Source organism: Eschrichtius robustus, chromosome 3 (assembly GCF_028021215.1).
Source record: "Eschrichtius robustus isolate mEscRob2 chromosome 3, mEscRob2.pri, whole genome shotgun sequence".
Classification (NCBI taxonomy): Eukaryota; Metazoa; Chordata; class Mammalia; order Artiodactyla; family Eschrichtiidae; genus Eschrichtius; species Eschrichtius robustus.
In genome coordinates this window covers 88,664,662-88,686,007 of record NC_090826.1, presented here as the reverse complement: position 1 = coordinate 88,686,007, position 21,346 = coordinate 88,664,662, and the positions used below count along the sequence as shown (strand labels likewise).

Genomic DNA, 21,346 nt, shown 5'->3' with positions numbered 1-21,346 from the left:
CCGAGAATGAGTGCAAGTTCATGACTGCAATGAACAGTGCCACTAACGTAATTCACCTCAGAGGAGGGCAGGAACGACAACCCGCGTCTTGATTCCGCTTGTGGTTCAGTTCCTACATTAACTGAGTACCAAATCATATGCAAGCCTCTAGGTAAGCAAAGAAGAGTAAGGTATTTTCTGCCTCGAAGTTATTGGAAGTATATAGTAGAGACTGAGAAGTGATAAATTATAATGTCATTCTTCTTAATGATAATAATGTACTGTACTTATCTTACAGTTCAGTAAAGAGGGAGCAGCAATTAGAATATGATAAATCATAAAAATAATAGTCAACATTTATTGAGCACTTAGCCACTGCATGCATTTACAACCTGCTGAAGTACTTACTGTTTTTACTCTGATTTACAGCTGCATGTGTTAAACAATTTGCTACAAGGCCACACAGTTAACTAGCATACTGTGATATGAACCGTGGTGCTCTGATGCGAACACAATTGTCTCCTAATCCCAACATTCCACCACTTTTGTAACAGAGAAAGCCCTGGGAATGCATATACTTTACCCAATCTCTGATACCAAAAGCAGACAAAGATGACATGGAGAAGAAAAATTTATAAATTTTATAAATTCAGATGCACCAGGATCAATCAAAATATTAACAAATAAATCCAACAACGTTTATGAAATACCATACAGTATGACCAAATTGGGATTGAATATCATTCTAACATTGGAAAAATGTTATGATGATATATCAAAAACCTAAGATCCCATTAATAGATGAAGAAAAAGCATTTGAAAAAAAATCAAGATGTATTTATGATAAAACAAAAGCAAATGAACCTAGGAATAAATGTAAACTCCCTTAACCTGATTAAGGACATCTGGAAAACTCTACAGCAAAGTTCATTCTTAATAACAGTAAATAATGGTAAAACATAAGACACCTTTTAAAATCAAAACAAGATAGTAATGCCCACAGTTATGGCTTCTTTTCAACAGATGATGGAAGTCTCGTCAGATTTTACAAGAAAGAGATGAAAGACACAAGACTGGACAGACAAAAACAACACCGTCATTATTCACTGGTGATATGATTACCTACATAGAAATAATGCCATTTGCAGCAACATGGTTGGACCTAGAGATTGTCATACTGAGTGAAGTAAGTCAGACAGAGAAAGAGAAATATCGTATGATATTGCTTATATGCAGAATCTTTAAAAATGATACAAATGAACTTATTTACAGAACAGAAACAGACTCACAGACTTAGAGAATAAACTTATGGTGGGGGGGGAGGATAGTTAGGGAGTTTGGGATTGATATGTACACACAGCTCTATTTAAAATAGATAACCAACAAGGACCTACTGCATAGCACGGAGAACTCTGCTCAATATTCTGTAACAACCTAATTGGGAAAAGAACTTGAAAAAGAATAGATACATGTATATGTATAACTGAATCACTTTGTTGTACACCTGCAACTAACACAACATTGTTAATCAACTGTACTCCAATATAAAATAAAAAGTTAAAAAAAGAAAACCTCAAAGAATCTTTAGATGTATTATTGAAAATATAGTTTCAATAAAATTCCAATCAAATGCCCACAGTACTTTTTTAAGGAGCCTGACAAGACAATTCTAAAATGTATATGAAAGAACAAAAGTGCAAGAATAATTTAAAAAGAATGAGGTAAAGGGTACTTGTCCTCTGAAAACCCAGAATTTCTATGAAGCTAAAGTAATTAAGATAATGTGAGATTGGTACAGTGATAAATAGATTACTTAGAGCCCTTAAACTGATTTCTTTGACAGATGAGATGGCAGATCAGTGGGAAAAGAAGAACTCTTCAGTTTATGGTGTGGAAACAATAGGTTAACCATAAGAAAAAATGAAATTGGATTTGTATTTCACACCATACACAAAAACCATTTCAAGATGATTTAAAGACTTAAATATCTCCCACCATATTTTAAAAATTAACTCAAAATGGGTCAAAGCCCTAAATGTAAGAGCTAAAACTATAAAACTTTTAGAAGACGATATAGATGTAAATCTTCATAACCTTGGATTAGTTGATGGTTTCTGAGCTATGACACCTGAAGCACAAACAATTTTTTAAAAATAAATTGGACTTCAATTTAATTAAAACAAAAAACTTTTGTGCTTCAAAGGTTACTATCAGGAAAGTGAAAAGACAAACTAAAGAATGGGAGAAAATATTTTTAAGTCATATATCTGATGAGTCTAGTATCTAGAATATATAAAGAACTATTACAACGCCAAAATAAAAAGACAACCCAATTTTTAAATGGGCAAAGGATTTGAATAGACATTTCTCCAGAGAAGGTATACAAATGGCCAATAAGCACATGAAAAGATGTTCAGCATCATTCGTCATTAGGGAAACCCGAATCAAAATCACAACGAAATATTGTTACTGAACGCCGCTTGAAAGACAATTCAAAGACAATTCTCTCAATTCTTGAGAGGCAAGTGTTGGTAGGAAAGGAAAGGTTGCTTTATTTCGGAGGCCGGCAACCGGGGGAGAGGGTGGACTCCTGCAAGAGAACCAACTCCTGATTGTTGCTCAGGGGACAGGGGCTTTTAAAGGGGAGTTTCAGGGCTGTATAGGCAGAGGGAGGGAGCAGAACAGCACAGTCAGCTCTGACAGTCATCTTGAAGTAAGTAATGTGGTGGTCTGATCAGCATCGTCTTGGTTGTTTCAAGATTACTGATTAATCTTTAGTTCCAGGGTTTGTTCCCTTTTCTTTGAGGCCACTTCTCAGAACTGTGGAATCTTCTGTCACGGCTTCAGTTTGGTCATCATGTAGTCATCCTCCTCCACCTGCTGGGGGCTTCAGTAGCTGCAAAACAGCTCACAGGATATGGCCCAGAATATTATCTAGAGCCCTTAAGGAGGAACTAAAGGTCCTTTGACTATGCTTAATGATTAAATATTATTATTTGGTCTCCTTTGACTGTTTTCCTTTGTTTCTGCATTTTCTCACTTCTCTGATTAAACTTATTCTTTGGCTAAAGTTTTTCCATAGACAAAAGGCAGGCTGAGGATATGGGGGGCGGGGGGCAAGGACCATAGGGTCCTGCTCCGTTTCAATATCACTTTATATCCACTCGCATGGTTATAATGAAAAAGACAGACAATAACAAGAGTTGATGAGGATGTGAAGGAACCAGGACCTTCATACACTGCTAGTGAGAATGTGAAATGGTGCAGCCACCTTTGAAAACAGTCTGGCAGTCCCTCAAAGAATTAAACATAGGGTTATCGTGCAACCCAGCAATTCGACTCCTAGGTATACAACCAAGAAAAATAAAACACATGTCTATGCAAAAACTTGTACATTAATGTTCATAGCAGCATTCACAATAGCCCCAAAGTGGAAACAACCCAAATATCTATCGACTGATGAGTGGATAAAGGAAAATATTTATATCTGCAAAATGAAATATTATTTGGCCATAAAAAGGAATAAAGCACTGATACATGTGTAAAACAGATGAACCTTGAGAACATTAGCTAGTCATAAAAGCCACATATTGTATGATTCCATTTATATAAAATGTCCAGAACAGGTAAATTTATAGAGGCAGAAAATAGACTAGTAGTATCAGGGACTCAGGAGTGGGAGGGAGTTCCAGAATGGGAATTGATTGCTAATGGGCATGGGGTTTCTTTTGGGAGGTGATGAAAATGTTCTGGAATTAGATGGTGGTAATGGTTTTACAACTTTGTAAATATACTAAAAATCTCCGAATTGTTCACAAAAATCTTTCTCTTGCCCCTTTGCAGTCATTCCCCATTCTCACACCCAGTGCCAGGCAACCACTCATCTGCTTTCTGTCTCTATAGATTTGCCTTCTCTGGACATTCCATACAAATGGAATCAGGCAATATGTGATCTTTTGGATCTGGCTCCTTTTACTTAGCATAATATTTTTGAGGTTCATTCATGTTAAAGCATGTATCATTACTTCAGTCATGGTTAGTGATGAATAATATTCCATTATATGAATACACCACAGTTTGTTTATTCATTTACGTATGGAGGACATTTGGGCTGTTTCTAGTTTTTGGCTAATATAAATAAGGCTGTTAAGAACATTCTTGTACTAGTCTTTATGTGGACATATGTTTTTATTTCTCTTGGGTAGATACCTAAGAGTAGAATTGCCAGGTAACAATCAATCATTCAATTATTATTATTTTTTGGCCGCACTGGCGCAGCTTGTGGGATCTTAGTTCCCCCACCAGGGATCAAACTCAGGCCCCCTGCAGTGGAAGCTCGGAATCCTAACCACTAGGGAATTTCCTCAATTAAATTTTTAAAAAGAGAAGAAATGGGTTATTTGGCTCTTTTGAGCTCAAGTGAAAGGATTAACTAGTGAATATGTGGCATATCTCTTGATGTTGGAAGGAAGGATAAGGAAACATACCATACTGGATTTGGAAGCAGTAATCATGTTGAGGTAAAGAGTATAAAAGAAAAGAAGTAAACTACACATTTTCTTAGGAGAAGGTAGAGTCAAAGGGAAAGTTAAGAGGAAGAAGGTAGTATAGGGGCTTTGGGAAGGAAACAATTCAAAGGCACAGCTACTTAATCTTTTTATACAAACACATGCATGTATTATTATGAAATATATTATTGGTGCCTATAAAATGTTTTGTTAGTGGGAAAGTTAAAAAAAATCAAAGTTCTTTGACTATCCAGGTTTTCTTATAAAGGTAATGATTTAAATTTATTGCTTACAGTTTGTGTGTGTGTGTGTGTGTGTGTGTGTGTGTGTGTGTGTGTGAAATACACTGAAAGGCAAATAAAGCAAAATAAAAAGTGTGAGTTTGAGTAATATCAGACAGTGAATTTGTGAAGTACCTGAGATTTTGTTTTACGACCACTAATCTTCAGGTGTTGAGAATTTATGATTTTGTCTTTGTTCCGGTTTTGTTCTCTGTAATTCTTTAGACATCTGTACAGATGTTCATTCCCTTATAAGAGGAAGAACAGACAAATATCCTGGACATTTCTAGAAATTTGTTTCTTAGTTGCTGTGAGGAGGATTGACCATTAAAGTTCTGATCTTTTCTTTACCAGTTCCACTGACCTCAATTTGACCTTTCCCCAAGAGGCAAATAAATAAAGGTAGTATGTCTGACATATATTGCACGTGCTGGGCAGCTACATCTGACAGATTCCCTAAAAAGGAAAGATAATGTTGATGACATTTATCTTAGACGTTATGGTAACCTTGTTTATCTTCCATGAAAAAAAAAAAAATCGAAAAGCCAGTTTCGGTAACCAAGAACACAATGCGAGTAAGAAATGCCCGTTATTGGGAAGTATTCCAGTATAGACTTGACTCAACTAGCGGTACAAATCCTTGCTACAAAGTATAGAAATGTCCCATTTTCTGTAATCAAGCGGTTACAATACAAGCTGAAGGAAGGTTTTTGTCTTTGTTTTTGCTTTCTCCTACTTACCCCTCAGATCTTACTTCAACGTAAATTTCTCCAGGTGAGTGCCCTTCCTTTGTTTCCTTAACATACTCCGTCTCTCCCATTACTTGCACTGAAAAGATGATCGTTGGTGCCTATGTACTTACACAGCAGTGCCTTACCCAACTTTGTCCCTGAAACTAAATTTGGGCAGCCCTCCTCCCCACTTGTCTCTCCTCCCCCTCCGCAGGGCTTTCCCACCCCACCCCAAGGGTTATCTCAGCCCCGCCCCGCTCCCTGATTGGCTGTTGGGTGGGAGGCTCGTTCCTTCGCTCTCCATTGGCCGCTCAGGCCTCAGGGGAAGGCTCGTTTCCCGGCTCCCAATAGGTCCCCCGCGCAGGCAACTCCTCCAACCTCAGAGCAATGGTCATTTCCGGAGTAAGATGGCTGCAGTGCGTGTGCTGAGGACCTGGAGCCGGACTGCCGGCCGTCTGGTAAGCAGGTTGGGCAGATCTGAGGTCGGGAAGGAGTGATTTGTTCGGAGTCACCCGGGAGAGGTGTGTTACTTTGTCCTCCGAGTGCTTCGCGTACAGGGCTCGCGTGATGGAGAGGTGGAGGGAGGTATGCAAAACGAAGGGCAGCGAAGGTGGTGCCCAACCTGTCTGGAGACCCACTCTCTCTCCTTACCTGGGCGCACTTATGTCGTGACTTGGTCGCCCTCCCGCTTCATCTGCACCCGAAGCCCAGCTAGCCTTTCGTTCAGCAGCCTTTTATTGAGCACCATCCGGGTACCGGGCATTGTGGTAGGCACTGGGGAAACAGATATACTGTATTTATTAAACATTTATTGAGCACCCCTTAATTTCAGACACTGATATTACGACCCCTGCCCTCGAGGAATTTACAGTCTAGAGAAAGAGACTGGGCAAGGAAAGCGTTAACACCATAGGTCCTTGCCTCCAAGCAGCTGAGAGGCTCGAGCTTTGTTCTTTGGGTTTACACCTATCTCCTACATTTGCACCAGTATCTTTCCAACCTTTTAAATCACCAGAGCTAAGACCCACCACCATCTCTCCTTCATTTCTCCCCTTTCACACAGTCTTCTAGCACCAAACAATTAACATCCCAATAATCATAGTGTTTCATCCTATTTGCATAGCGTTTTTCTTCCTGGGTCCCCTCTTCTGAATTTTCCTACAGTGTTGGGCCCCTGATCTTACAAAAGCTTCCAAGAGCCTGCTATGTACCAGGTACTGTGCTAGGAATTGGGGGTGCAAATATGAATAAGACAGACACTGATTTCTGCCCCCTCAGAGTTTAATTACAGCCTTGTGGTATGGCACAGGGGAGAAAGGCAGAGATAGACATTAAACAAGCAATTACAGCACAGCATGAGAAGATGAAACAAGTGCCTAGAGCTACAGGGACACATAGGAGGGATCTTGGGGGGTCAGAGAGTTCCCAGAGGATACTGTATAATTTGAGATTTGTGAGAGCTAAGTAGGAGGTAACCAAGAGAAGAAAGCTCTTCTCAGCAGCACCTTACTGGATATTGGCCTCCCTTCTTTTGAAAGCTCTTCATGCTTGGCTTCTGTGACACCAGCTTCCTGGTATTCTTTTTCCTACATCTTTGAACACTTTATCCCAACCTCCTCCTCTTTCCTTCCCTAACTTTTAAATATTGGTGTTTTTAAGGGTTCTGACTTTGCCCCTCTGTGTGCTTCTTGCACTTCCAGGGTTACCTCATCCACTTCTTCAAATTTAGTTGCCATTTATATGCTGATGATTCCTGAAGTTCCCCAGTCTTCCAGCCAGCTTTACTGCAGCCCCATATATCTCACTGTCCTGGAAATCTCCAAATTGCTTGTATTTTAGGTGTTTTTCAGCTGTAAGTAATAAACCCAACCAATAAGTAGGAAATTAAGTATCTGTGTATACAAAGCATCTGAAAGTTAGATGGCATCTGGGATTGATTAAGTGGCTCATCATTATCAGGGTTGTCATTTTAGCAATTCATGTGGCCTTTCCCTCAGGGTCACAGGAGGGCTGCTACAACTTTGTATTCAGGGCAGTAAGGAGGAAGTGGTGGTACCATCCAGACTCACTGGCTAGAACTGTGTTACATGGCCACTGCTAGCACAAGGGAGCTTGGAAGGACTAGCCTTTAGCCACCTCACAGTGACTGTTATAATGCCTCCGAGGAACATCAGACTCTAGGCTCTGGAACTAAACCCTCAAACCTGTTTCTCTTGATTCTAGCCTGTAAATCTCAAAAATCTAGTCATTTTTCTCCAACCTGTCTCCAGCTGCAGATATCCTGGACCTTCCTAAGTTGGACTTTCTGCCTCTAATCTTGTGCCTCTCTAACCCATTCTCCATAGTGTAGCCAGAGTGATCTTATAAAGTAGGACACAAATTTGAGAATGTCATTTCCTTGCTTAAAACTGCTCTCAGCAAAATGTTCAGAATTCAAGTGACTATGAAGCAATATATGATCTGGATCTTTCCAACCTCTCCAGCTTCATTCCTTGCTAAAACCTACCTACCCAGTCCCCACTCTGACACTTCACCCTTAGCTCACACTAAACTACACTAGAAGTATATTGAACAATTTCAGTTAATTGAACACAGGCTGTTTTCTCTCTCTTGACTCCAGACCTTTGCACGTCTATTTCCTCTGCTTTAAAGACTCTTGCCTTACTCCCCTATAGACTTCTCTGCAACACATCTCACCCCCTGGGTGACTTCTACTCATCCTTAGGTCTTACTTCACTTTCTCCAGGTAGGTTCCCTCCTTTGTGTTTTCTTAACACTATCTCCCCCATTATAACACTGTTGTAATCACCTGTTTACTTGCTTTTATCTTTCACAGTATGGACTATACATTCCATAAGGGAAGGAATCACATCAATTTTGTTCTCTAATCCTAAATGCCTGGCACATAGTAGGTACTCAATAAACATTTGTTGAACGACTCAGTAAAAAAAAGTCTATTTTTTTCCATATGTTATAAAAAAATCATAAGCAACAAGAGGTCTTATCACCTATAGTAAATTATTAAGAAAGCCTTATTATGTTGTGTTTATACTTCCCTATGGCATCATGCATTTGACTCTTGATTAACTTACCCTATTATCTTGAATTTTTCTATTTTGTCTGTCTTCCTGCAGTAAAGTGTAAGCAATTTGAATTCAGAGACTGTATTCTGTATCTTATTTAGCTTTGAATTCTCGAGCACAGAACAATGCTGTCTTTAGGTATGCTCAACAACTGCCTGCTGAATTATTACTAATTTATTTCCTTATTATGTGAATCTGCTAAACCGTCTTTTCATTACTTTGTATTTTTTTTATTTTTGTAGAAGACAATGTCTTTCATACTTAAAAAATTATTTTTTTCTCCTCCCATTTTTTAAAAATAAATTTATTTATCTATTTATTTTTTGCTGCGTGGGGTCTTCATTGCTATGAGTGGGCCTTCTCTAGTTGTGGCGAGCGGGGGCTACTCTTTAGTTGTGGTGCTCAGGCTTCTCATTGTGGTGGCTTCTCTTGTTGTGGAGCATGGGCTCTAGGCACGTGGGCTTAGTAGTTGTGGCTCACAGGCTCTAGAGCACAGGCTCAGTAGTTGTGGTGCACGGGCTTAGTTGCTCTGCAGCATGTGGGATCTTCCCGGACCAGGGCTCGAACCCGTGTGGATTCTTAACCACTGCGCCACCAGGGAAGCCCCTCCCTTCCATTTTTATCCTTCTGTTTTCGTTTTTATACCTTTAGTCGGCAGCTTCACTAATGTGTTTTAGCTTTCTCTTAATAGCCACAATCACTATTTATCACATAATGCCTATTGCACTTATGTTGCTTTCTTTCTTTATCTACTCTAAATCTTCTCAGCCAGGAGCGTGTCATTTCATGCCTCAAATACAATAATTGTTTCATAACTTTGTCCTTTCTCTCCAAGCTTTACCTGTTATAATCCAACAAACACACACACACACAAACACACACACCTAGATTAATTTCTTTTTTTTATGCTTTCATTTTATTTATTTTTTTATACAGCAGGTTCTTATTAGTCATCCATTTTATACACATCAGTGTATACATGTCAATCCCAATTGCCCAATTCATCACACACACACCCCCGCTGCTTTCCTCCCTTGGTGTCCATACGTTTGTTCTCTACATCTGTGTCTCAATTTCTGCCCTGCAAACCGATTCATCTGTACCATTTTTCTAGGTTCCACATATATGCGTTAATATACGATATTTGTTTTTCTCTTTCTGACTTACTTCACTCTGTATGACAGTCTGTAGATCCATCCATGTCTCAACAAATGACCCACTTTCGTTCCTTTTTATGGCTGAGTAATATTCCATTGTATATATGTACCACAACTTCTTTATCCATTTGTCTGTCGATGGGCATTTAGGTTGCTTCCATGACCTGGCTATTGTAAATAGTGCTGCAATGAACATTGGGGTGCATGTGTCTTTTTGAATTATGGTTTTCTCTGGGGATATGCCCAGTAGTGGGATTGCTGGATCATATGGTAATTCTATTTTTAGTTTCTTAAGGAACCTCCATACAGTTCTCCATAGTGGCTGTATCAATTTACATTCCCACCAACAGTGCAAGAGGGTTCCCTTTTCTCCACACCCTCTCCAGCATTTGTTGTTTGTAGATTTTCTGATGATGCCCATTCTAACTGGTGTGAGGTGATACCTCATTGTAGTTCTGATTTGCATTTCTCTAATAATTAGTGATGTTGAGCAGCTTTTCATGTGCTTCTTGGCCATCTGTATGTATGTCTTCTTTGGAGAAATGTCTATTTAGGTCTTCTGCCCATTTTTGGATTGGGTTGTTTATTTTTTTAATATTGAGCTGTATGAGCTGTTTATATATTTTGGAGATTAATCCTTTGTCCATTGATTCGTTTGCAAATATTTTCTCCCATTCTGAAGGTTGTCTTTTTGTCTTGTTTATGGTTTCCTTTGCTGTGCAAAAGCTTTTAAGCGTCATTAGGTCCCATTTGTTTATTTTTGTTTTTATTTCCATTTCTCTAGGAGGTGGATCAAAAAAGATCTTGCTGTGATTTATGTCAAAGAGTGTTCTTCCTATGTTTTCCTCTAAGAGTTTTATAGTGTCTGGTCTTACATTTAGGTCTCGAATCCATTTTGAGTTTATTTTTGTGTATGGTGTTAGGGAGTGTTCTAATTTCATTCTTTTACATGTAGCTGTCCAGTTTTCCCAGCACCACTTATTGAAGAGACTGTCTTTTCTCCATTCTATATCCTTGCCTCCCTTGTCATAGATTAGTTGACCATAGGTGCGTGGGTTTATCTGGGCTTTCTATCTTGTTCCATTGATCTATGTTTCTGTTTTTGTGCTAGTAGCATATTGTCTTGATTACTGTAGCTTTGTAGTATAGTCTGAAGCCAGGGAGTCTGATTCCTCCAGCTCCATTTTTTTCCCTCAAGACTGCTTTGTCTATTCGGGGTCTTTTGTGTTTCCATACAAATTTTCAGATTTTTTGTTCTAGTTATGTAAAAAATGCCATTGGTAATTTGATAGGGACTGCATTGAATCTGTAGATTGCTTTGGGTAGTATAGTCAATTTCACAATATTGATTCTTCCAATCCAAGAACATGGTATATCTCTCCATCTGTTGGTATCATCTTTAATTTCTTTCATCAGTGTCTTACAGTTTTCTGCATACAGGTCTTTTGTCTCCCTGGGCAGGTTTATTCCTAGGTATTTTATTCTTTTTGTTGCAATGGTAAATGGGAGTGTTTCCTTAATTTCTCTTTCAGATTTTTCATCATTAGTGTATAGGAATGCAAGAGATTTCTGTGCATTGATTTTGTATCCTGCTACTTTACCAAATTCATTGATTAGCTCTAGTAGTTTTCTGGTGGCATCTTTAGGATTCTCTATGTATAGTATCATGTCATCTGCAAACAGTGACAGTTTTACTTCTTCTTTTCCAATTTGTATTCCTTTTATTTCTTTTTCTTCCCTGATTGCCATGGCTAGGACTTCCAAAACTATGTTGAATAATAGTGGTGAGAGTGGACATCCTTGTCTTGTTCCTGATCTTACAGGAAATGTTTTCAGTTTTTCACCATTGAGAATGATGTTGGCTGTGGGTTTGTCGTATATGGCCTTTATTATTTTGAGGTAGGTTCCCTCTATGCCCACTTTCTGGAGAGTTTTTATCATAAATGGGTGTTGAATTTTGTCAAAAGCTTTTCCTGCATCTATTGAGATGATCATATGGTTTTAATCTTCAATTTGTTAATATGGTGTATCACAATGATTGATTTGCATATATTGAAGAATCCCTGCATCCCTGGGATAAATCCCACTTGATCATGGTGTATGATCCTTTTAATGTGTCATTGGATTCTGTTTGCTAGTATTTTGTTGAGGATTTTTGCATCTATATTCATCAGTGATATTGGTCTGTAATTTTCTTTTTTTGTAGTATCTTTGTCTGGTTTTGGTATCAGGGTAATGGTGACCTCATAGAATGAGTTTGAGAGTGTTCCTTCCTCTGCAATATTTTGGAAGAGTTTGAGAAGGATCAGTGTTAGCTCTTCTCTAAATGTTTGATAGAATTCACCTGTGAAGCCATCTGGTCCTGGACTTTCGTTTGTTAGATGATTAATCCTTTTTCTTCAATAATCCATAATGTATGAGTTCAGACTCCTTAATCTGACATTTACAGTCATCAGCAGTTTGGTACTTGAGCTCCTTCCACTGCTCCCTTTGATAAATTTGATCAAGGCAAATCATACAACTCAACATTTAAAAATGGGCAGAATTGAATAGACATATTTTCAAAGAAGAAATGCAGATGGCCAACAGGCACATGAAAAGATGCTCAACACCACTAATCATCAGGCAAATGCAAACTAAAACCACAGTGAGGTATCACCTCAAACCTGTCAAAATGGCTATCATCAAAAAGAACACAAATAACAAATGTTGGTGAGGATGTGGAGAAAAGGGAACCCTTGTACACTGTTGGTGGAAATGTAAATTGGTGGAGCCACTGTGGAAAACAGTATGGAGGTTTCTCAAAAAAACTAAAAATAGAACTACCATATGACCCAGCAGTGCCACTCCTGGGTACATATCCGAAAAACCAAAACACTAATTTGAAAAGATATATGCACCGTAATGTTCATAGCAGCATTATTTACAATTACCAAGATATGGAAGCAACCTAAGTGCCCATCAACAGATGAATGGATCAAGAAGATGTGATATACACACATATATATATATGTATCTATATACATATATATATGTAATGGAATACTATTCAGTCATAAAAAAGAATGAAATTTTGCCATTTGCAGCAACATGGATGGACTTGAAAAGCATTATGCTAAGTGAAATAAGTCAGAGAAAGAAAAGTACTGTATGTAATCACTTATGTGTGGAATCTAAAACATACAACAAAACTAGTGAATAGAACAAAAAAGCAGCAGACTCAGAGATATAGAGAACAAGCTAGTGGTTTCCAGTAGGAGGGAGGGCAATATAGGGGTGACGGTGTGGGAGATACAAACTTATGGGTGTAAGATAGGCTCAAGGATGTATTGTACAACATGGGGAATATAGCCAAAATTTTGTAAGAAACATAAATGGACTGTAACCTTTAAAAATTGTATAATTTTTTTTAAAAAAAGTGTGATGTAGTTAATCAGGTATTAATAACATTGAAATGTTAACTTTCAAAATAAAATATTGTACCTTTCACACACTTAGGTTTTGATATATCAAATGAAATACATTCAGTCCTACTTATTTGTGTAACATTGTATTTTATTATATTAGGATTTTATATAAAATATCAATAGTTAAATCTAAAGAGTCATCTATAAATTATGATAAGAAAACCTTTGGGGACGATACTATGTGTGTTTTTCAGTGTCTTTAGATGCTAAAGGAGTCACTTTTTTTAAGAATAAAGAAGTAATTATTTATTTATAAATTTATTTATTTATTTATTTTTGGCTGCGTTGGGTCTTTGTTGCTGCACGCGGGCTTTCGTGGCGAGCGGGGGCTACTCTTCATTGCGGTGCGTGGGCTTCTCATTGCGGTGGCTTCTCTTGTTGCGGAGCACAGGCTCTAGCCACGTGGGCTTCAGTAGTTGTGGCACATGGGCTCAGTAGTTGTGGCTTGTGGGCTCTAGAGCGTGGGCTTCAGTAGTTGTGGCACACAGGCTTAGTTGCTCTACTGCATGTGGGATCTTCCCAGACCCTTGTCCCCTGCATTGGCGGGTGGATTCTTAACCACTGCGCCACCAGGGAAGCCTGCTAGCACTCACTTTTGAATTCTTTAGTTGTTTTATTTCAGGAAGCCTTTAATGACTCAAATACACCTACAAACTGTTGTGTTTATACAGAAAACATTGTTAAAACTTTTTTACTTTCATAGGGAATTTTAGGCAAGGATCATAAGTATGTGGACAAATCAGGATATAATTTTACTAAACAAGGGAATTCCCTGGTGGTCCAGTGGTTAGGACTCCCTGCTTCCACTGCAGGGGGCACAGGTTCAATCCCTGGTTGGGGAACTAAGATACCGCATGCCTCGCGGCATGGCCAAAATAAATAAATAAACAAAAGAACAAGAAAATATTCTGGGTGCTAGGGTTTGAATTCCTTTGGTTTCTTGACCAGAAACTTGTCACTGATGCCAAGTGTTCTGATTTCAGCCTAGATAATTTCATATTGTTTATATCGTGATAATGATTGTTCTACTTTTAGAATAGACTTGAAATTCAATATATACTTAGAGATACGCCATTAAGATCATTTATAAAAGCTTTTACTGTTTTGTTTTCCCATCTCTAGATTTGTGTCCGCTACTTTCAAACATGTGGTAATATTCATGTTTTGAAGCCAAACTATGTGTCTTTCTTTGGTTATCCTTCATTCAAGTATAGTCACCCACATCAGCTGCTGAAAACAACTGCTGGTAAGTGTAATGTCAGAATAGCCTGTACAACATAATGTTTTGTATTTATTCAGTAACTGAAGACTCATCAAAGTAAAAAAGTTGACCTTTTACTTCTAGCCTGGCCCTCCTTGCTCTCCCCACATCTATCCAATTCTCATTTTCTTTTCTTTTCTTTTTTTTTGCTCCCACTCCCCTTTCACATACTTTCCCTTAATACTTGTGTCTTCATAATGCTGGGACTGGATTCTCTTGGGCCCTCTGTTCTTTATCATATGACTTACCTGAGTGCAACAGTCAGCATTGATATGACTTAGATTAAATTGTTGACTTAGTAGATTGTGTCCTCGTACTCACTGTATTACTGTTTTTTTTGGATGAGGCACTTAATCTGTCATGTTAAGATAGTGTGATGAGGTGCTTGTATAAATAGAAAGTTCTCTGGCTTTTACCACTTAATTACCTTTCCCCCAACTTTTTCTACCTTGCAAAGAACTTGAGACTTAAGTATTAGATTTGGCAAAGGCACTAAAACTTTTTTTTCCTGATGTTCGTTTTAGAACCCTGGTAAAGAACTCTAGACTTTTGTTACAACGTTAAGCTTTTGACAGATACTTGGTGCCTTAGTCTGTGCTAGTGATGAAAAATAACGGAATTCCAGGCGGATCCAACCCCTGAGATCAATTAGTCCTTCCATGCCTGTAGATGTCTTCTGCCGCATCACCCTAAGATATGTAAACCTTATCTTCACCATTTAAAAAAAAAAAATTCTATTTTCAAAAGTTGATCTTTTCTCTTTACTTCTCAGAGAAAATAGAGGCCATTCAAGCAGAAACTCCAACTTCCTACCCTAGTCTCTAAACACTTAAGGAGCTTTGGGTTACTAGCTGTGTAACCTTACGCAAGTTACTTAATTTCTCTCTGTTTCATCATTTGGAAAATGGGAGTAACATAGTATCCAACTTTGTATTCTTGTGAGAGCAAATCCATTCAACACAGATAACTGACTGATCACCAACTCCATGCCAAGGCACCGCTCTACATACTTGGGATACATCCTCTTCCTATTCTGCCCTAACTCAGTAAACAGTTAAGCTAGAAACCTGAAGCCATCCCTATACTTGTCTCACATCAAGTTGATTACCAGATATAGTAATATTACCTCTTATATGTTTCTTAAATCTGTCTTCGCCTTTTCAGACAGCTTTGAAAATATGTAAATATATTAAGTTCTATACTTCAGTTTCTTACCTACAATAGCCTCCTAACTGCTTTCTCTGCCACCCCTTCCCCAGTCCTTTCCATCCCACTCCTGCCAGAGATATTTTTCTCTAAAATTATAGATATAAAATTATAGGTCTGAAATTGTAGATGGGACTCCTATCAGCTAATTACTGCTGAATAATAACCTTCCCCACAACTTAGTGTCTTAAAGGAACAATGATTTATTGTTCCTCAGGATTCTGGGGGTGGGTTGGTCGGGTGGCTCCTCTGCTGGTTTCACCTGGGCTCACTAATGCGACTGGAGTCAGCTACAAGGTCATCTGCTGGTTTCACCTGGGCTCACTAATGCGACTGGAGTCAGCTACAAGGTCATCTGCTGGTTTCACCTGGGCTCACTAATGCGACTGGAGTCAGCTACAAGGTCATCTGCTGGTTTCATCTGGGCTCACTAATGTGACTGGATTCAGCTACACAGTCATCTGGGTTGGAAGGTCCAAGATGGTCTTACTCATATGTCATCTGACAGTTGGTGCTGGTTTTCAGCTGGGGCATCTCATTTCTCCTCCACGTGGTGTGTCTCATCCTCCAGTAGACTAGAACAGCTTCCTTAACATGGGGATCTCAAGGCACATTCCAAGAGGGAGAAAGTGGAGGCTGCGAGGTCCTGTGAGGCTTGCGCTCCAGAACCTACACAACTTTACTTCTGCTGCATTCTATTGGTCAAAACGAGTCATAGGCCAGCATAGATTTTACTAGTGGTAGGATAAACTCTACCTCTAATGGGAAGAGCTGCAAAGAATTAATGACCATAATTATTTACCACTGGTTCCTAATCACCTCTAGGATATGTTCCAAACACCTCACCTCATCATGGCACAAAGCCTTAAATCTGGGCTGATTTCTTGCCACGTAGCCTATCCTCAGCTGTACGGAAGTGTTTGTCATTCCCTAACCATGCTGTATACTGTCGTATTCCCATGCCCTTTCACATGCTGTTCCTTGCATAATATTGCTTCATATAGAGGTGCCATAGTGTACTTACTTGCCATTTTTTGATTACTTCAGTTGGTTTCCAATTCTTTATTATAACTCTATGATAACTATTCCTGAGCAGAAATCTTCGTGTACCTCTCTATTTCTTCAAGGAAAAAAATCTTAAAAGTAAAATTACCTAGGGAGTCAAAGAAACAGACTTTTTTTTTTAAGTTTTTTTTTTTTTTTTGGCTGTGTTGGGTTTTTTCGTTTTCTGTGAGGGCTTTCTCTAGTTGTGGCAAGCGGGGGCCACTCTTCATCGCGGTACGCGGGCCTCTCACTATCGCGGCCTCTCTTGTTGCGGAGCACAGGCTCCAGACGCGCAGGCTCAGTAGTCGTGGCTCACGGGCTTAGTTGCTTTGCGGCATGTGGGATCTTCCCAGACCAGGGCTCGAACCCGTGTCCCCTGCATTAGCAGGCAGAGTCTCAACCACTGTGCCACCAGGGAAGCCCCTTTTTTTAAGGTTTTTGATTCTTAATGCCAAACTATTTTTCAGAAAGGTTCCAGTTTGTACTATGAGCAGCAGGCTGTGAGAGGGCCCAACTTACTAGAGAGGAAACAGGAGGTGCTTAGGACCTCCATATCAAAAATGTATTTTGTATTTCTTAACTACTAATCTCCTCATATTTATTAAAGAAAAATTTCCTACCTTAATCAGCTTGTTGTATATTTTATAAGCAATTTTGATTAATAGTAGTTTTGTGTGTGTGTGTGTGTGTGTGTGTGTGTGTGTGTGACTCAAAGCCTTTATTCTAAATTGCTATGAGATACAGACTCCTTAACTGGAATTTTAGTTGTTTACTTGCTTTAAACCAAAGTGGGACTTCATTTCTTTTCTGTATACAATCTAAAATTTTTTCATGTAATGTACCTGAGGAGACCAAATGAAAAATCAAGCATGTGTAATAAATTTGCACACACAGTAACATGAAAACAGAAAATAAGAGCATTGACCCAATAATAAACATTTGGGTATTTAGGTCATTTCAAAGCAAATCTTTAGGGCACAGTTTTGTTTCAAAGATTAGAGGGAACACAGACTGCTCAGACAAACCTGGGTCAGAATCATAGCTCTCTCCCCTTACTGGCTGTGTGATCTCGGACGTGGCTCTGTTTTCAGAGATAACTTGGACCCACGTGGCTAAAGGAAAGTTTCTCAGCATGTTTGTCTTTGCATAGTGAACTGTCATAATATATATCCATTTGATTGGACTTAAGATTTGTTCCTTTATATTCTAAAGCATTTACTCCTGTTGTGAGTGAGAGCAGGTCAACAGCTGCTTTAAAAGTGCCTACACTCACAGATACCTTCCAGTTATCCCTGAAGCTTGGATGAAAGGAAAGAGCAATAGTTGTTGCCTGAGGAGTTGCCTGTGGAAAAAGCACAGCCATTTTCAAGTGCACTGAACAAGTGGATTTGACAGAATAAGTGAGAGTATCTGAATGGAACCACAGTCAGGCAGAGTGGCTTTCATCATGGTAATCTCTGCCAAGTCCAGTCCATTACTCTCAGGGTGCAAAGAGGCCTATTTCCACATGGCAAAAGATATATTGCATGAGCTGGAAACAATCTCAGATTTCTGAAAAAAATAATGCAGCTTGTTTCCATGTATATGGACTGAGCATACAGAGACTATTGACCAAATCTTGGGTTGTTATGAATGATGGTTATGCTTTTAAGCATTATAAAATGCTTTTTAAATCTATAAAAATGGAATAATTTCTGCCTCTGCTTGAGAATATTTTCTAATTTTAGATGTCAAAGCATCTGTCTATTAGCAATACATTACATATTTAATGAGATCATTTCTCATTTGTCTTTGAAGCTCTACAGGGACAGATTGTTCAGTTCAAACTCTCAGACATTGGTGAAGGGATTAGAGAAGTAACTGTTAAAGAATGGTAAGTTATTCTGAAAAAATTTTAAGTAAGTATAAAAATAATTTGAGTAAAAATAAGTAGAAATCTATTTAAATTGAGACATCTCTTTCTGTAACATATAATGATTTTTTTAAAGCAATAAGGTAAATCTAGTTTGTGTTGCCAATATGCTGGTGGCACAATTCATCCTACAGTATGGCATTTTATTCAATGTAATTTATTAAGGATTGTTTTTTCCTCATTTAAAAAATTTTTTCACTACCCACCACTCACTTCAGCTAAAAAAGAGAAATTTGCCACTAAAAGGTATTAAGTTGATATGACCATGTGTTTTGAAAAGCATTTACTGTATGAACTTAGAGCTTTTTTCCAAACTATTTTAAAATAATCATGTAGTCTAAGGTCTCTTTACCGAAAATGACTTAAGTAAGAATGCAAGTACATTTGACTCACCATTACCTGAGAGTTTGCCTATATTTTTAGAAAAAGTTACAATATTAAACCAAAAGGCATGAATCAAAAAATAATTTTCGAAAGGTTAAAAAGATGTTTAAAAAAAAAGGCTTGAAACAAAAATTAAAAAGCTCTTTACTTAGTCATCCTTCTATCCTTTTTCTTTCTTTCCCTTTTCTGGAAAAAAAAGGAAACACCTCTGGGTACTGAAATAATTTTCAAAGATTTCTAGAAGTAACAGTTAAGGTGAGTCAATAGATTCTCTCCCACAATTGTATACTGTTAAAGATCCTTTCCAAAATCTGATTCAGCCACCTGAACATTCTTTCCCTGCTGTTCTCATTATAATTGCTTTGTAGGTTAGGAGAGAGCTATAATAACATAAATGTACTTTATGATTTTGTAGCTGTTGCATTGTGGGATCAAGGAAAGAGCAATGACCTCAGGTCAGAAGAACCTGAATCTGAAACTTATTAGCCATCTTAGAAACAAAGACTAAGAACTCAAACTAAAATTCATGAAATTAAAAAGGATGCATATTGAGGATATCAATTTTTAAAATTTAATTCTAGAAATAATAGGCATTATTAAAATTTGATAAAGCCTAAGACAATGAAAGGAAATAACACTTTTAAAATACATTTTTTCATATTTGAGGCAGAAAACCTGATAAATTAATTAAATTTTGGGGTTATAGATCTATGAATTTTTAATTATTTTGATATTTTTTATATTTCTTGAATAGGCATCAAAGAGCCTCTGGAAGTCACTGTAGTCTCTTCTGAAACATTCTTTGGTATACTATCTGGGACCAAATGCTGGGCTCGATGGATACTGATCTAATTCAGTGTAACATTTATATCGTTAAGATGATCTGTATTATTGCTCATGTAAAAGTGTCTTACATCTTTTTCTTTTAGGTATGTAAAAGAAGGAGATACAGTGTCTCAATTTGATAGCATCTGTGAAGTTCAAAGTGATAAAGCTTCTGTTACTATCACTAGTCGTTACGATGGAGTCATTAAAAAACTATATTATAATCTAGACGATATTGCCTATGTGGGAAAGCCATTAGTAGACATAGAAACGGAAGCTTTAAAAGGTACTGTATATATATGTTCATCTATTTTGCCAAATTGATTACTGCTGTCCTTTTGTCACTGGGTACCAATTGAAAGTGGAGTTTACTTTTAACAATTTACAGGATTTGATTTGGGGGGTTTAGAAGCTGAAATCAGGAAAATAGGAAAGGTACTCTGTGATGCATGATTATCTTTTGACCAGTTACCATGTTAAAAACATGTACAGTAATACTTCATTTATCTGGAGGCCTACCTTCTGGAAACCTTGGCGTTCACAGAAGCAACAAGCTCTCTTGGGAATTAAAGATTCAAGCTTTAAACACTGGTCACTAATAAAACTTGGAATATGCAAAGATTAAATCTCACATAATGGGATTGCTCTGTTTGCTGCTGATACGAAAACCGAAACACAGTCTCATTGGTGATGGTTATGAAAGCCAAATTTCTTAAAGAGAAGTAGAAGACAAAAAGAGGAAAATCAGAATGAGAAGCAAAGAAACTAGCATTCAGAAGCAGCAGCAACCATAGAACTTATAAGCAGTAGATGTCCTGACAAAAGGGAATTCGTTATGAGAACGTTACTGGAAAATTAAAACAGTGCACTGTCCCTATGGTAGCAAATAGCTGGCTCTCTACATCAGAAGTTCCCTTTGGCATTGTTGTGATACACCAAGGTTATGTCATCTAGGAAGCTTTGATGTGGGGGCAGGGGGAGCAGAGTCTGTGATGCAACCCTAAGCCCACAATCTATCTGGAAGTGCTGAGATAAAGATATTTCAGTAGTGTAATTTGGAAGTCTAGAAGGAGTCTGAATTAGAGTGGCTGGCTGACTCTTAGTCCTGCAGTCTGTACAATAATATAATACTAATATCATAGTCACACTTTATAGTTTATACAATGTTTCACACTTAATATTTTATTTATTCTTATTTGTGAGGTATTCCAGTTTAATGGATGAAGAATCATTGGGTAATTTGCCCAATGGCAGTGACAAAGCCAAATTTAGAAATCGGATGTCCTGAGTCTTTGTCGAGAATATTTTCAGCTATAACATGTTGCCTCCAAAAGCTGGAAGGTAACTTATTAAAACCTTCCTATTATTTATTTAATTTCTATTATTATAAAAACAGGATGTGTGCATTGTAGAAAGTTACAAAATGCAGAAAAACAAAAATAAGAAAATGAAAACACATTCCTACAACTCATTAATCACCACTCTTAACACATTAGTGTATGTCATTC

At 38.0% G+C, this 21,346-nt stretch overlaps 1 protein-coding gene across 2 annotated transcripts in view; it reads left to right on the top strand.

Moving 5' to 3' along the window:
* The first annotated feature begins 5,900 nt into the window (after positions 1 to 5,900).
* Positions 5,901 to 21,346, top strand: part of DBT (dihydrolipoamide branched chain transacylase E2) — a 44,600-nt gene continuing 29,154 nt past the window's right edge. The window contains exons 1-4 of one of the 2 annotated variants that reach the window (XM_068540400.1): positions 5,901 to 5,957; positions 14,329 to 14,452; positions 18,515 to 18,590; positions 19,943 to 20,124. In XM_068540400.1, the coding sequence (XP_068396501.1) occupies positions 5,907 to 5,957; positions 14,329 to 14,452; positions 18,515 to 18,590; positions 19,943 to 20,124 (433 nt within the window). In that variant the 5' untranslated portion in view covers positions 5,901 to 5,906. Of the gene's footprint in view, positions 5,958 to 14,328; positions 14,453 to 18,514; positions 18,591 to 19,942; positions 20,125 to 21,078; positions 21,180 to 21,346 lie in introns of those variants that run through there. The other variant, XM_068540401.1, reaches the window with a different exon arrangement.